This window comes from Pseudorca crassidens, chromosome 20 (assembly GCF_039906515.1).
Source record: "Pseudorca crassidens isolate mPseCra1 chromosome 20, mPseCra1.hap1, whole genome shotgun sequence".
Classification (NCBI taxonomy): Eukaryota; Metazoa; Chordata; class Mammalia; order Artiodactyla; family Delphinidae; genus Pseudorca; species Pseudorca crassidens.
The window spans coordinates 7,818,367-7,832,121 of NC_090315.1; the positions used below are offsets into that span (position 1 = coordinate 7,818,367).

A 13,755-nucleotide genomic window follows, 5' to 3' on the forward strand; every position below is an offset into this window, starting at 1 on the left:
CAGTGGTCATTCAATATATGTTGGACTGTACTTACTGAGCACCAACTGTGTACCAGACAGTATACAAGATCCACTACCCTTTGTGGTACATATAATCCCTATTTTCTCTTTTTTTAAATTTTATTTTTTAATTGAAGTATAGTTGGTTTGCAGTGATTCAGCAAAGTGATTCATATATATTATTTTTCAGATTCTTTCCCATTATAGGTTATTACAAAATACTAAATATAGTTATAATCCCTATTTTCAATGGGGGAAACTGAGGTCCAGAAGGTGGAGTGATCGGCTCCAGGTAACCCAGCTAGGAATCAGCATGGCTCTGAGAGCTAGGGAATATCATGATTGCCCTCGTCCAGATGAAGAACCTTCAGGAAGCATGAGGTGGGAGGTTACAATGACAGTCACGCTTGCTGAGTGCCAGGGCGGGGCTCAGCATCTCGAGTGCAGGATGTCCATGGGACAGTGACGAGGAACGAGGCCCAGAGACCTGAAGCAGCTCGCTCAGAATCTCATAGCCTGTACGCAGGAGAGCCAGATTTTGACCCCAGGAAGCCTGGTACACTACTGCAATTGTGAGTGATGGGGAATCCCAAGACCACCCTCAGGTTCAATGATTTCTAGGACTCACAAAACTCAGAAAAGCTGTTATACGCATGGCTACATTTCATGACAGCAAAAGGATGGAGACTAAACTCAGCAAAGGGAGAAGAGGCCTAAGGTAAGGTGCAGGAGAGACCAGGCACGAGCCTCCAGTTGTCCTGTCCTGATGGAGTCACGCAGACAGCCCTTAACTCCCCCAGCAACAACGTGTGACAACACGCACAGAGTAGGGCCCGCTCGGGAAGCTCACCAGAGCCTCTGTGTCCAGGGTTTTTACTGCTTAGTCTTAGCCCCTCCAAGGGTCAAGCTCATAACACGTGGCCCAAAGACCCCAGCATCAATCACATTGTTACACAGACTATCTGATGTGGCCCAGGTGTCTCAGGTAAATAAAAACACTCGGGCAGGACATTCCCAGGGCTTAGAGGTTCACCCCAGGAGCTGAGCAAGGGCCAAATGTTTCTTTGGGCAAAAAGGTTAGTATTTTACTGCACAGCTATACTGCCTTGCACGCCCAAATGGCTCCCCGGTGCAGGCAGACAGGAGTGAGAAGTCTGCCAGGGTTTGGAGGATGGATGTTTTGACTTGGAGAGGGTCTGGGCCAGGCTGACAGTGGGGGAAAGCATCTGTTCAATTCTTCTCCCCCTTCTCTTCCAAAATGGCCCCCTTTTCTCCATTCTTTCCATGTTCAGGAGGCCAGAAAGTCCTTGCTCCGGTTTCTAACAGGCCCCCAGAACTCTAAGTAGATGTCGGTCACTTCGAAAGGAGCACCCTAAGGGGTTGGAGGTGGGGTGGGAAACTCAGAGTTCTGCCACTGCCCGCCGTGTGGGCCTGCAGGGTCACGTTCTCTCTCTCAGACACTCAGTTTCCTTATTTGTAAACTAGGATCAGTCATCCTTAGGTTACACAGTATCCTGAGGATTAACACCATGGGCCACTGACTCAGATTCCCTGGGCAACTCAGGACTAGAGGGCATCCCCCTTGCCACCAAGAGCTCCCTGAAGTGACACAGCCCTTCCACCCAGCTGAGCTTGTTGCCAATGGTTTAGTTACCTGCTACTCCCCCTGCCCCCCATAACCCATGGTCTGTACAGAGCAGGAATTTCCCGTGTTCCACCTCACTGAAGTCAACCCCAAATAAATTCACATTTCCTTGAAAAACCCCACTCCTGGTACCAATTACTAAATGAACCCGAAACCTTCAGTTCAAGATCTGGGCTGTCCTTGGGTTTCTCTGAAAGGCATATCAGCATATAGTAGGCATTCAGAATGTGTTAGCTGCAGTGGCGGTGATGTTGGATACGCGTGGCAGCAGCAATAAGATTTATTATTCTAACAAAAATTCACGTTCGAACTACCACTTATTGGGAAATATTGAGGTGTGGTAGCATAATGGTGAAGACGGTAAAGCCAGGCGCCCAGACTCGAATCCTGACTCCCCTGCTCCGGCTCTAGGACTCTGTGTCTTTGGTAACTTCGTGTCTCTTGGCCTCAGTTTCCTTTTGTGGAAAATAACAACAGGCATAATAATGTTGCCAACCCCCTAGCGTGCCTGTCAGGCATAAGGAAGCCAATGCGTATAAAGCACTTATGTGTCCGGAACACAGTCACCTCTCAAGAAACGTTTGCCATTATCTCCCCCAGCTTGCTCAGCACACCATTTACTCCCTGCATTCCTTAAAAGCACTATGAGAGGCAGCACTGATTTTTCCCATGTGTCAGATGGGGACTGTCAGGCTCAGAGAGGTTAAGATATGTTCCCAAAGCCACACAGCAAGCTGGGATTTGAACCCTGACCTGCCTAACTGTGCCATGCAGTCTCCTTTCTCCTTGATCAACTCTTAGCATTTTAGGGAACCTTCGTCCTACCTCGGATGGTGTATTCCCTTACAGAGAGTCACTGTGGGCTAGCAATCCAGAGAATAAAAAGATTAAAATCCGAAGACAGACTGCCGGCTCAAATCCCAGATCTGTCATTGACTACCTGTGCAGCCTTACACAAGTCACTCAACCTCTCGGGTTCCTCATCTTAAAAATGGTTAGGTAGAAACACCGACCTTGAGTAGTCGTGGAGTTTATACTAAGTATTACATGTAGGGTGCTTAGGACGGTGTGTGGCAAATAGTAAAGGTTAGCTCTTGGGGACAGCAATGGGAGGATAAACTCTGACCCCACCCTGACCCCTGACCTTTGTCCTCACTCTCTCCAGACATCTCCGTGAGCCTGCTGTCGGTCATCGTGACGTTCTGTGGCATTGTCCTTCTGGGTGTCTCCCTCTTCGTGTCCTGGAAGCTGTGCTGGGTGCCCTGGAGGGACAAGGGAGGCTCAGCAGTGGGCGGTGGCCCCCTGCGCAAAGACCTAGGCCCTGGGGTCGGGCTAGCAGGCCTGGTAGGCGGCGGTGGGCACCACCTAGGGGCTGGCCTGGGTGGCCATCCCCTGCTGGGGGGCCCACACCACCATGCCCACACTGCCCACCATCCGCCCTTCGCTGAGCTGCTGGAGCCGGGCAGCCTAGGGGGGTCAGACCCCCCAGAGCCCTCCTACTTGGACATGGACTCGTATCCAGAGGCTGCAGCTGCTGTAGTAGCCGCTGGGGTCAAACCGAGCCAGACATCTCCTGAGCTGCCCTCTGAGGGCGGCGCAGGCTCTGGGCTTCTCCTGCTTCCCCCCAGTGGTGGGGGCTTGCCCAGTGCCCAGTCGCATCAGCAGGTCACAAGCCTGGCACCCACCACCAGGTGAGACAGGCTACTGGGCTGGGGGTCCACTGTGAACTTCTGTTCTTCTTATGTGTCTCTTTCCCATCTATGGCTCTCATGAGTCCTGGGGAAGGAGGGAGCTTGGGGTGTGGATTCCTGAATCCTGGGGAAAGAGGAGGCTAGGGATCCAGACTCCTGAGCTGGAGGGAGGAGGGGGCTAGAGGTCTAGGTTCTTGGATCCAGAGGAAGGAGGAGGCCGAGGACAGGACTCTGGGACCAGGAAGGTGGAAGAGAATGGAGGTTAGACCCCTGAGTCCCTGAGGCACAAAGCAATTCATCTCTTTCTCCCTAAGCCTGGACCGGTGGTGGGACCTGCAGTTCATCCATCCATTGTTCATCATTCTGTACATGTACACTGAGCTCCTAATATGAGCTAGAGCTGAGCTGGGTGTTGGAAAAGAATAGAGGCGAGCACGGCAGACACACCCTGCCCTCACGCCACTCACAATCCAGGGGAAGTGGGTCCCCAGGTCAGCTGTCCCTATCCAGCCAGGCCAGGGCTGCAGTAAAGCAGCCTAGGGGACGTGGGCAGGACCAGATCACACAAGGTCTTGAATGCTGGACTGAGGGGGTGGGACCTTGTCCTAGGGCACTGGGGAGCCACAAAGGGCTGTGAGCAGAGGAGGTCAGCTCTGGGTAGAAAGACCTCTCTGGGGCCACATAGGGGACAGACTGGAGAGACAGATTGGATACCAAGAGTCCAGGCAGGAGACAACAAGGCTGAACTGGGGATGGTGGAGGAGGAGATGAGGTAGAGAGAGTCAGGGCGCCGAGAGTCAGGGATGGAACTGGGGTTGACAGCTGTGGGTAGAAAGGGGTGGGAGGAGGTAAGGACAGCACCCAGGGGTCTGGCCTGGCGGTTGATTGGGTGAATGGTGGGGCCGTCAGAGGATCTAGGAAGAGCAGTGGGTTTGAGGGAGACCCTGAGCTTATCTGGGTCTTGTTGAATGGGAGGGGCCCGGGGGAGCATCCGGGGAAAACTGCCTCCGGGAAGGATTGTCTTGGGCTCCAGAGGTTCATAGGTGGTTCTTGTCCAGTGGGCTGGCCAAGGGCTCATGGAAGTTATAGTTTGAGGTCTCTGGGGAGGCCTTCCAGAGGTTGATGGATACACCAGTCTGAGTTCCTCCTTCCCCCATTATACAGATGAAGAAACTGAGGCCCAGAGGGTGTTAATGACCTCCTCAAAGTCACTCTGGGAGCAGGGAATGGCCCTTCAGTAGCTGAAGGCATCTCACCCGGCATCCCTTTCCACGGCTTGGTGCCCTCCCACTTCCCCCAGCCTCATGCCTGCCTCTCAGCGCATCTGGGGCTCCCATGTCCAGTCATGACTGCCCATCACTAGGGGCCCAGGTGTGATGGTCCATGGATGGACGAGCAGGGACCACAGGGATGGGGACATTCAGGAAATGGGAGGGAAAGGATTGCAGGGGAGAGAGGAGATGACGATGGCCCCAGCTGTCTGACCTGCAAATCTAGGTGGATTCTGGGGAACTGGGAGAGCGAGTGGGCTTGGGAGGAGGCACTGAGCCCAGCAGGGAACACGAGGGGTATGTGGTGTCTGATGGGCAGCTGAGGCTGTGGGCTGAACCAGGCTGGAGTCAGAAGACAGATTTAGCAGACGTCAGGCTGCTGATGGCCGTGGAAACCTGGGGCACAGCTGAGCTTGTCCAGGGAAAGCGTGTGAGTGAGAAGGGGAGAAGATGGCAAAGATGGTTAAGGATAGAGCTTTGGGCTTCCAGAGTGTTCTACAAACACAGACAGCCAGAAAAGGAAGTTGAGACAGAAAGAAAGGGGGAGCGATGGTCAGGTGGGAGAGCATGAGGCTGGGGCTTAGGACGGGTTAGGGAGACTTGGAGAAGGGCAGGTGCAGGACCAGGGGGTCTGGGCTGTGTGAGGCCCCAGGGGTCCATAGAGAAACTACTCTGGGTCACCCCTTGAGGTCAGAAGGAGGCTTCTAGAGGCTGGTGCAAGCCCAGGTCTGGGGTGGAGCTAGCTCAGAAAAGGGGATAGGTCACCCTCCTCACACAGATGGGGAAACTGTGGCTCAGAGAATTCAAGTGCCTCGCTCAAGGTCACAGTGGGCAAAGGTGGGGACCTGTGTGCGCCTGGCAATGGGGTTTGGGGAAGAGGCAGGGAGGAGCCTCCCAGGTCTTCAGATGCAGCGAAGATCGTTGCCACTGACCCCACCTTGTCTTCCCCACCCCGCAGGTACCCGGCCCTGCCGCGGCCCCTCACCCAACAGACCCTGAGCTCCCAGCCGGATGCGGGCAGTGAGGAGCGGCCGCCCGCCCTACCCTTACCCTTACCAGGCGGCGAGGAAAAAGCCAAGCTCATCGGACAGATCAAGCCGGAGTTGTACCAGGGCACTGGACCCGGCGGCCGGCGCGGCGGCGGGGCCCCAGGTTCCGGAGAGGCCGGCGCGGGGGCGCCGTGCGGCCGCATCAGCTTCGCCCTGAGGTACCTCTACGGCTCCGACCAGCTGGTGGTGCGTATCCTGCAGGCCTTGGACCTCCCGGCCAAGGACTCCAATGGCTTCTCAGACCCCTACGTCAAGATCTACCTGCTGCCTGACCGCAAGAAAAAGTTTCAGACCAAGGTCCGGAGTGGTGGGCTGGACATCCGGGTCCCAGGGAGGAGGGGCTGGGGGCCGGGACTCCTGGGTCTGAGGGAGGAGGGGTTGAGGGCCTGGAGCCCTGGGTCTGAGGGAGGAGGGATTAGGGGCGGGGACCCCTGGGTCTGAGGGAGGAGGGGCTGGGGGCCTGGACTCCTGGGTCTGAGGGAGGAGGGGCCGGGGGCCTGGACTCCTGGGTCTGAGGGAGGAGGGGCTGGGGGCGGGGACCCCTGGGTCTGAGGGACGAGGGATTAGGGGCGGGGACTCCTGCGTCTGAGGGAGGAGGGGCCGGGGGCCTGGATCCTGAGTCTTAGGGAGGAGGGGCCGGGGGCCTGGATCCTGGGTCTGAGGGAGGAGGGGCTGGGGGCCTGGATCCTGGGTCTGAGTAGGGAGGGGCTGGGGGTCTGGATCCTGGGTCTGAGGGAGGAGGGGCTGGGGGCCTGGACTCTGGGTTTGAGGGAGGAGGGGTTGGGGGCTGGACATCCGGGTCCCAGGGAGGAGGGGCTGGGGGCCTGGACCCCTGGGTCTGAGGGAGGAGGGATTAGGGGCCTGGACTCCTGGGTCTGAGGGGGGAGGGGCTGGGGGCCTGGACTCCTGGGTCTGAGGGAGGAGGGGCCGGGGGCCTGGATCCTGGGTCTTAGGAAGGAGGGGCTGGGGTCCTGGACGCCTGGGTCTGAGGGAGGAGGGGCTGGGGGCCTGGATCCTGGGTGTGAGGGGGGAGGGGCTGGGGTTCCAGATTCCTGGGTCTGAGGAAGGAGGGGGTAGGGGTCCAGACATCTGGGTCCCGGGCAGGAGGGGCTGGTGGGCATAGTGTCTGTCTCCCTTCGTCGCCCACCCCCTCTAGGTACACAGGAAGACCCTGAACCCCGTGTTCAATGAGACATTTCAGTTCTCCGTGCCCCTGGCTGAGCTGGCCCAGCGCAAACTGCACTTCAGCGTCTATGACTTTGACCGCTTCTCCCGGCACGACCTCATCGGCCAGGTGGTTCTGGACAACCTCCTCGAGCTGGCTGAGCGGCCCCCCGGCCGCCCGCTGTGGAGGGACGTCGTGGAGGGCGGCTCGGTCAGTGGCTGCTGCATCCCCCATCCCGGGGACCTGGGACCCCTCAGTTTGCCATCTCCTTGCCCCCCACTTCATAACCTTGTAACTCCTTGATCCTGGAGTTTTCTGTTTAGCTTTATTTTGTTGTAAGATATTGCAAACGTACAAGCAAGAATAGAGACCGATATAATGGACCCCCATTCCCCATCCGCACTTTGTCAACTATTAATATCATAACTGGGCCCCAGGTTTCCCAACTTCTGACACCAGCACCTCACCCCCCGACCCCGTTGACATCTGATGGTAACCATTGAGAAAACTATAATAGACGCCCATATACCCACCGGCCAGCTTTGTCAAACTTCCATGCCATGACCCCCTGACTTCTGCCCGCTGGCCCTAGATTCCTGACCCTCCAACTTCCCAAGCCCAAAGTTCCTTTTGTTTTCCCAACTTCCTTCCCCTCACAACCTCCCAATTTTCCAATTCCCAGAGTTCCTGAACTCCCCCAACCCCTCTGAACTCTGAACATTTTGTTTCAAACCCCTGACTTTCAGATTCTCGAATATAATCTAATCCTGTCTCTTCATGGTCTCCACTAGAATCCTGATAGCCTGATGCCCCAAGCCTCGGACATACTGGGATCCCCAATATCCTGACATCTCCCCAATTCCCCCAACACCCCCCATGGGCCCCTTCCTCATTTCTTACAACCTCATTCTCCTGTATATCCAATCCTTCCCCAAACCCAGCCCCTAGGTCTTCGTTGGGTGTCCTGACCCCTTCCACGCCCCAAACTTCACACCCTCCCAACTCCTCAGCCCTCTCAGTTCCAATCTGTGGGTTTCCCAACATTCCAGCTCTCTGCCAATCCGGGGTAGCTGTGTGTGTCAGGGCTGGGTAAGCCCTGTCCTCATATCACGAGAGGGCTGGTTTTGCCCACCTGATGGCCCTACTCGAGGTCCTTCCCTTCTCTGAGCCTCAGTTTCCCCATATGTACAATGACACGGTTGAACCAGGTGCCCATGGCTCTTCCTAAAGTACCCTTCGCTGGACCCTCCAGAGCCTGCTTGCTCAGTCCCCCAAGCCCAGCCTGTGAGAACCACGTGCCTAGTTGTAGGGTCCTGACCCCAGGACCCACCTAGCCCCGCTCCCTGTCATTCCCTGAGGCAGCCCCACCCGAAGGCACTCTCCTGCATCCATCTTTGTCTCCTTTTGTCACCTCTCCTTTTCCCTCCGCCTCCTGATAGCTCCAGGTATCGCTCATTCTTTCATTTATTCATGCATTCCTTCAACACCTGTTTTTTTCAGGATCAAGACCTCGGGAGCTGTGGGTCTAAGTTGTCACACAGTTTGCTGTCAGGGGGCCAGCATTACGGGGACACGCAGTGGGAGCATCTGCTCAGGGCTGCAGGGAATCTGGGAGCTTGTGGGAAGAGGTGACAGCTAAGCCACGGCTTGTTGGCCGAGAGGAGATGGGGAGGAAGGGTATTTAAGCCAAGGGAACAGCCTGGGCAAAGCGTCAGGGGACTGAGTGGGGAGTCTAGGGACCTGGGCTCCTAACTGTGGTTGGGAGGCGAGGGGCCGAGATGAGACTGAAGGATGGGACAGGTGGGTCATAGGTCCCCTAGCTCTGGCCACTGTTCCAGGTCCATCTGTGTGTGTCACAGCGAAGGGTCTGCCTTCCTTGTAACCTCTGTCTGGTTCTTGGCTGTCTCCTGTCTTAAGACTGACCTTTCCGTGTCTTTTCTCTGCCCCACTCTCTCTGGATCTCTGTCCCTTTCTCGATGTAGGTCTCTGCCTCTGTTTCTCTCTCTCTCTGGGTCTTTTCCCCTCCCCTCTCATTCTGGGTCTCCGTCACTCTCTCTGGGTGTCCATACCCCCCACCGAGTCTCTGTCCCCCTCTCCGGATCTCTAGTCCTGCCCCTTGGGGACTCTGTCGCCTCCCAGGCCTCGGTGCTCCCTCTGAGTCTATGCCCCTCTTCCTCCTACCCACCCCCTCTGTGCTCCCCTGTCTGGGTCTCTACCACCCCTCTCTCCTCTGGGTCTTTCTGACTTTAGAACTCTGTGGGTCTGTCTTTCTGACTGTATCTCTCAGAGTTTGCATCTCTGTCTCAGTCTATTTCTTACCGTGTTCTTCTCTCTCTCTCTCCCTCTTTCTGTCCCTCTCCTGCTCTCTCCCGGTCTCTCCCCCGACCCATGCCTCTTCCAGTCTTCCCTGCAGAACAAGTAGGATTTGACGGTGGCAGGCAGCTGTGGCCGAGGAGTTACCAGGTTTGGCCCGAAGTCAGATTGTTAAGTGGATCAGAAACCTGAGCCCTGGAGACGTGAGAGGACAGCTGGAGTCTGGGGATGGGAGAGAAAGTCAGGGAGAGACAGTGGGAGGCTGAGGCAAGGCGTCGCTGACCCTCTTTCCCCAACTGCAGGAAAAGGCAGATCTTGGGGAGCTCAATTTCTCACTCTGCTACCTCCCCACCGCCGGGCGCCTCACCGTGACCATCATCAAAGCCTCTAACCTCAAAGCAATGGACCTCACCGGCTTCTCAGGTGGGTTCCGGGAAGGCGCTGGCATCTGAAGGGGGGGAGGGGCTGGGACTCCTGGGTCTGAGGGGGGAAGGGCTGGGGGGGCCTGGATCCTGGGTCTGAGGGAGGAGGGGCTGGGGGCCTGGGCCCCTGGGTCTGAGGGAGGAAGGGCCGGGGGGAAAAAGGCTGCGGATCCAGAACCTTGGGTCTGGGAGAAGAGGGGTCTGGGGTCCACAGTCGGGTCTGAGGAAGTCGAGGTTCAGTGCTCTCCACAACCGCCCCCAGACCCCTACGTGAAGGCCTCTCTGATCAGCGAGGGGCGGCGTTTGAAGAAGCGGAAAACCTCGATCAAGAAGAACACGCTGAACCCCACGTACAACGAGGCGCTGGTCTTCGACGTGGCCCCCGAGAGCGTGGAGAACGTGGGGCTCAGCATCGCGGTGGTGGACTATGATTGGTGAGGGCGCGGGGGGGGGGGGGTGAGGGCGGGGGGCGGGACCGGGCCTGCCTCCCTCCCTCTCAGGTGCTCACCGACCCCCCACCCCTGACCCCCAGCATCGGACACAACGAGGTGATCGGCGTGTGCCGCGTGGGTCCCGACGCCGCCGACCCCCACGGCCGCGAGCACTGGGCCGAGATGCTGGCCAACCCGCGCAAGCCCGTGGAGCACTGGCACCAGCTGGTGGAGGTGCGTGGGCGCCACCCGACGTCCCTCCCACCGCGTTTGCCCCTTCACTCACGCAACGCGTCACGTTTCTGTGGGCTGTGGAGTCAGCGTAGGTTCGAACCCCCGCTCTACCATCTCTAGCTGTGTGATTTAGAGCAAGTTACTTGAACTCTCTGTGTCTCAATTTCCTCTGTTGGGAAATGGGACCGTTAATAACACCTATTGTTAGGGTAGATGTGAAGATTCAGTGAGTTAATGCAGGACTAAGTGTCTGCCTCTTAGTAAGGGCTCAGTAAATAGTCAGCTACTATTATTATTATTACCCATGGTGCTAAGTCCCAAACAAAAGGAAAACACTAGGTGATAAAATAGAGCGGGGTTTTCTTTATTTGTTATTTAAAGCAGGCTGTGAAAATTGAAATGAATAAGAAAATAAAGTTGAAATAGAACAGAACAGACATTTTCACAGGGCAGCAAACCAAGGATCATAGCGTTAATTTATTTTTCTCCCTGTCAGTTGTGGTCCAAACGTTTTGGAATCTGGGAGGTAGAGGGAATCTGGATGGGGGATGGAGGATGCCCTTTAGATTAGGGAGTCATGGAGGACTTCTTGGAGGAGGTGACATTTGAGCAGAGACCTGGAGGTTGAAAAGGAATGGGCTCAGGTGAAGAAGATTGTAGGGAGAGGGCAAGGCTGCCCGTTCCTGTTCCTCGGAATCATCGAGGAGGCTGATGTCAGCGGTGAGCCTGGAGCAGACAAAGAAGGGGTACGAGCAGATCCCAAGAGGCCTTGTGGGTCACGCAAGAACAGCCTGATAATTTTTAAATTAAAAGTTTAAGATCATTACTTGGTCAAGAGAAATTTTCAAACGTGGTTCTCTCATTTGAAACCAAGAAAAGCAAAGAAGTAGTTTTGAAGCTCTTGATGAATTTGCTGTCACTAAAGCCAAGAAAGTAAAATTATACTAGATTCTTTGTAGGGTATAAATTAAACATTTAAACTTAAGAAAATGTGAATTTCAATACACTTACTCTTCTTTTTTTTTTTAGTATTTTCTCAATTATTTTAATATGCCACGAAAAAAAATTTTAAATACAGAAAAATCAGGTGTATATTTCTCCTTTCATCTCCAGTTCTTGAGCCCAGGAACTGGCCCTTATTTACAATTTAAATAAATTTGAATTTGAAATAAATTTTAAATAAAACAAGTTTCATTTAAAATTTATTTAAAATGACACAGGACTGGCTTTTATTTAAAATTTGTATTTTGCTCATCATGGATTTTTTTTGCATTCATTTTGATTTTTTTTAAATTGCACTACAATAGCATTTATCTTGACTGCTGAGTTTGGATGCAACTTAAATTTTGCACTAGGAGTCAGTTCCTCAGTTGGAATTGACTAGTCTGTCCCTGCTTTGGACTTTTTTCCTGGTTGGGGGTGCGGGGGGCTTAAAGGGCTGAACACAGAACTCAGATGTGAGTTTTGAAAAGACCGTGATTGTAGTTGGATAAACAGATGGCAGCTTCTCCGTCCTTCCATCACTCACTCTTCTAATTCGCTCACTCATTTATTCACAAACTTGTCTGGAAGCAGAGAGGAGCTGAACCCCAGCAGGGTCTGGCCCTGACCTTGACTTTCAGCCAGTAGTGTTATGTGGCCCCAAAGCATCTTTCTAGTCCCAGAGCTGACCCTGCCCCTTCTCTGCTCAGCCCTCCCATGGCTCCACGGCACCCCCAGGACCGGGTCTCAGCTCCTCAGAGGCCCTGCAGGGTCTTCCCCATCACCCCAGTATCCTCATCTCTCCTCACATTTCCACGGACTGCTTCTTTGTGTCTCAGTTTCTGCATCTGTAGAATGGGACTGTTGTACCACTTGTCCCATCACTTCAGAGCCAGGCAAAAAAGAGAACTGTAAGTGATGAAAACAGGGAGTTCCCTGGCAGTCCAGTGGTTAGGACTTGCGCTTCCACTACCGAGGGCGCGGGTCCAATACTGGTTGGGGAAGTAAGATCGCACAAGCCGCAAGTCACAACCAAAAAAAAAAAGAAAACAGGTTTGATGTCTTATTAGATTATTAGCAACTGTTTTGTCTCTGTCCCTCACTCCTGAGCCTTCTGGATTTCCCCTTTCAGGAAAAGACTTTGACCAGCTTCACAAAAGGCAGCAAAGGATTGTCAGAGAAAGAGAACTCAGAGTGAGGGGTAAGGAACCCAGACCGGGGGTGGGAGGGGCTGGACTCCTGGGTCTGAGGATGGAGAGACATAGGACCGGGATTCCTGGGTCCCTGGGGTGGTGACGGAACTACAGCAGGTCATGGGCCTGCTCTCTGCCATCACTGATGTTTCCTCCCTGCCCGGTCCTGCAGGTCTGGCCTAAGCTCAGGATCGGACCAGGCCCCCTCAGGACCCCATCCCTTCCTGCCCGGACTGTGAATTCATCTCCTCGAAGCCATAACGTCCGAGCCACGTGGTGCGGGGCAGTGCTGGGCCTGCCCATCCTTCTACCCCTGGAGGCGTGGGGATGGAAGGCAGGCGGGCCCAGCTCCCTGTTTCAGGGTGGGGGGCATCCAGTCTCCACTGTGTCTGTCCTCCCTTCCCCGGGGCTCCCCATCCAGGCGAGGGGCCGTGCATGTCTGGGGGACCCCTCCCCCTCCCCAAACCTCTGTCTGTCTCTGTGTCTCTTTGCTGTTTGTACAAGACTTGGCGTCCTAACCCTTGTTCTCACCGTGAATGTCAACAGACCAATCCTTCGTGTTCCCCTAGACACACGCACAGCTGTGTCTACCCTTTCTGTTCACCACATCCCCCGTCTGGCCAATCCCCCCACTGCTGCTGCTATGAATGCCGGAATAAACACATACCGTGGGTCTCACTCCGTCTAGGGCTCCTGTCCTTTCTGGGACCGGGAAGCTGGGTTGGAACATCCTGGCTCTGCATTCAGACAAATGTTTCATTCGCTGCCTGGGTGACCTTTGGCAACTTAATTGATTTATCTGAGCCTTTCTAAATTTCACATTGGCCAGGACCACTGTGATTATAGGACACAAAATGCAACCCAGGGGCCTCCCTGGTGGCGCGGTGGTTGAGAGTCCGCCTGCCGACGCAGGGGACACGGGTTCGAGCCCTGGTCCGGGAAGATCCCACATGCCGCGGAGCGGCTAAGCCCGAGAGCCACAACTACTGAGCCCGCGCGCCTAGAGCCCGTGCTCCGCAACAGGAGAAGCCACTGCAATGAGAAGCCCGCACGCCGCAACAGAGAGTAGCCCCCGCTTGCCGCAGCTAGAGAAAGCCCGCGCACAGCAACGAAGACCCAACGCAGCCAAAAATCAATTAATTAATATTTTAAAAGGCAACCCAAACTACTGTAAGCCACAAGCAGCATGGAAAGACATCCAGGGAAGTCTGAGGGCACAGAAGGACTTCAGGCATGGTTGGATCCAGGTGTTCGAGTGATTCTGCTTTGTCCTTTATTGACTTCATTCTCAGGCAGGTCTTTGTGGTGGTAATAAACGGCCATTTGGAACTGCGGCTTCTGCATCTGCCATCATGCCTTC

The 13,755-nt window shown here is 54.9% G+C and overlaps 2 protein-coding genes across 5 annotated transcripts in view; one reads left to right on the top strand and one right to left on the bottom strand.

Moving 5' to 3' along the window:
- Positions 1 to 5,802, bottom strand: part of C20H19orf81 (chromosome 20 C19orf81 homolog) — a 24,862-nt gene extending 19,060 nt beyond the window's left edge. The window contains exons 1-2 of the mRNA XM_067719298.1: positions 5,664 to 5,802; positions 2,790 to 2,907 (exon numbers count right to left, since the gene is read on the bottom strand). Of these exons, the coding sequence (XP_067575399.1) occupies positions 2,790 to 2,856 (67 nt within the window). The 5' untranslated portion in view covers positions 2,857 to 2,907; positions 5,664 to 5,802. The remainder of the gene's footprint in view (positions 1 to 2,789; positions 2,908 to 5,663) is intronic.
- The window catches only part of SYT3 (synaptotagmin 3), a 16,049-nt gene extending 2,972 nt beyond the window's left edge, over positions 1 to 13,077 (top strand). For all 4 annotated transcript variants that reach the window (XM_067719067.1, XM_067719069.1, XM_067719070.1 and 1 more), the window contains 8 exons: positions 2,811 to 3,336; positions 5,566 to 5,953; positions 6,813 to 7,031; positions 9,437 to 9,557; positions 9,819 to 9,990; positions 10,089 to 10,221; positions 12,335 to 12,403; positions 12,568 to 13,077. In XM_067719067.1, the coding sequence (XP_067575168.1) occupies positions 2,811 to 3,336; positions 5,566 to 5,953; positions 6,813 to 7,031; positions 9,437 to 9,557; positions 9,819 to 9,990; positions 10,089 to 10,221; positions 12,335 to 12,400 (1,625 nt within the window). In that variant the 3' untranslated portion in view covers positions 12,401 to 12,403; positions 12,568 to 13,077. The remainder of the gene's footprint in view (positions 1 to 2,810; positions 3,337 to 5,565; positions 5,954 to 6,812; positions 7,032 to 9,436; positions 9,558 to 9,818; positions 9,991 to 10,088; positions 10,222 to 12,334; positions 12,404 to 12,567) is intronic.
- Positions 13,078 to 13,755: the final 678 nt, after the last annotated feature.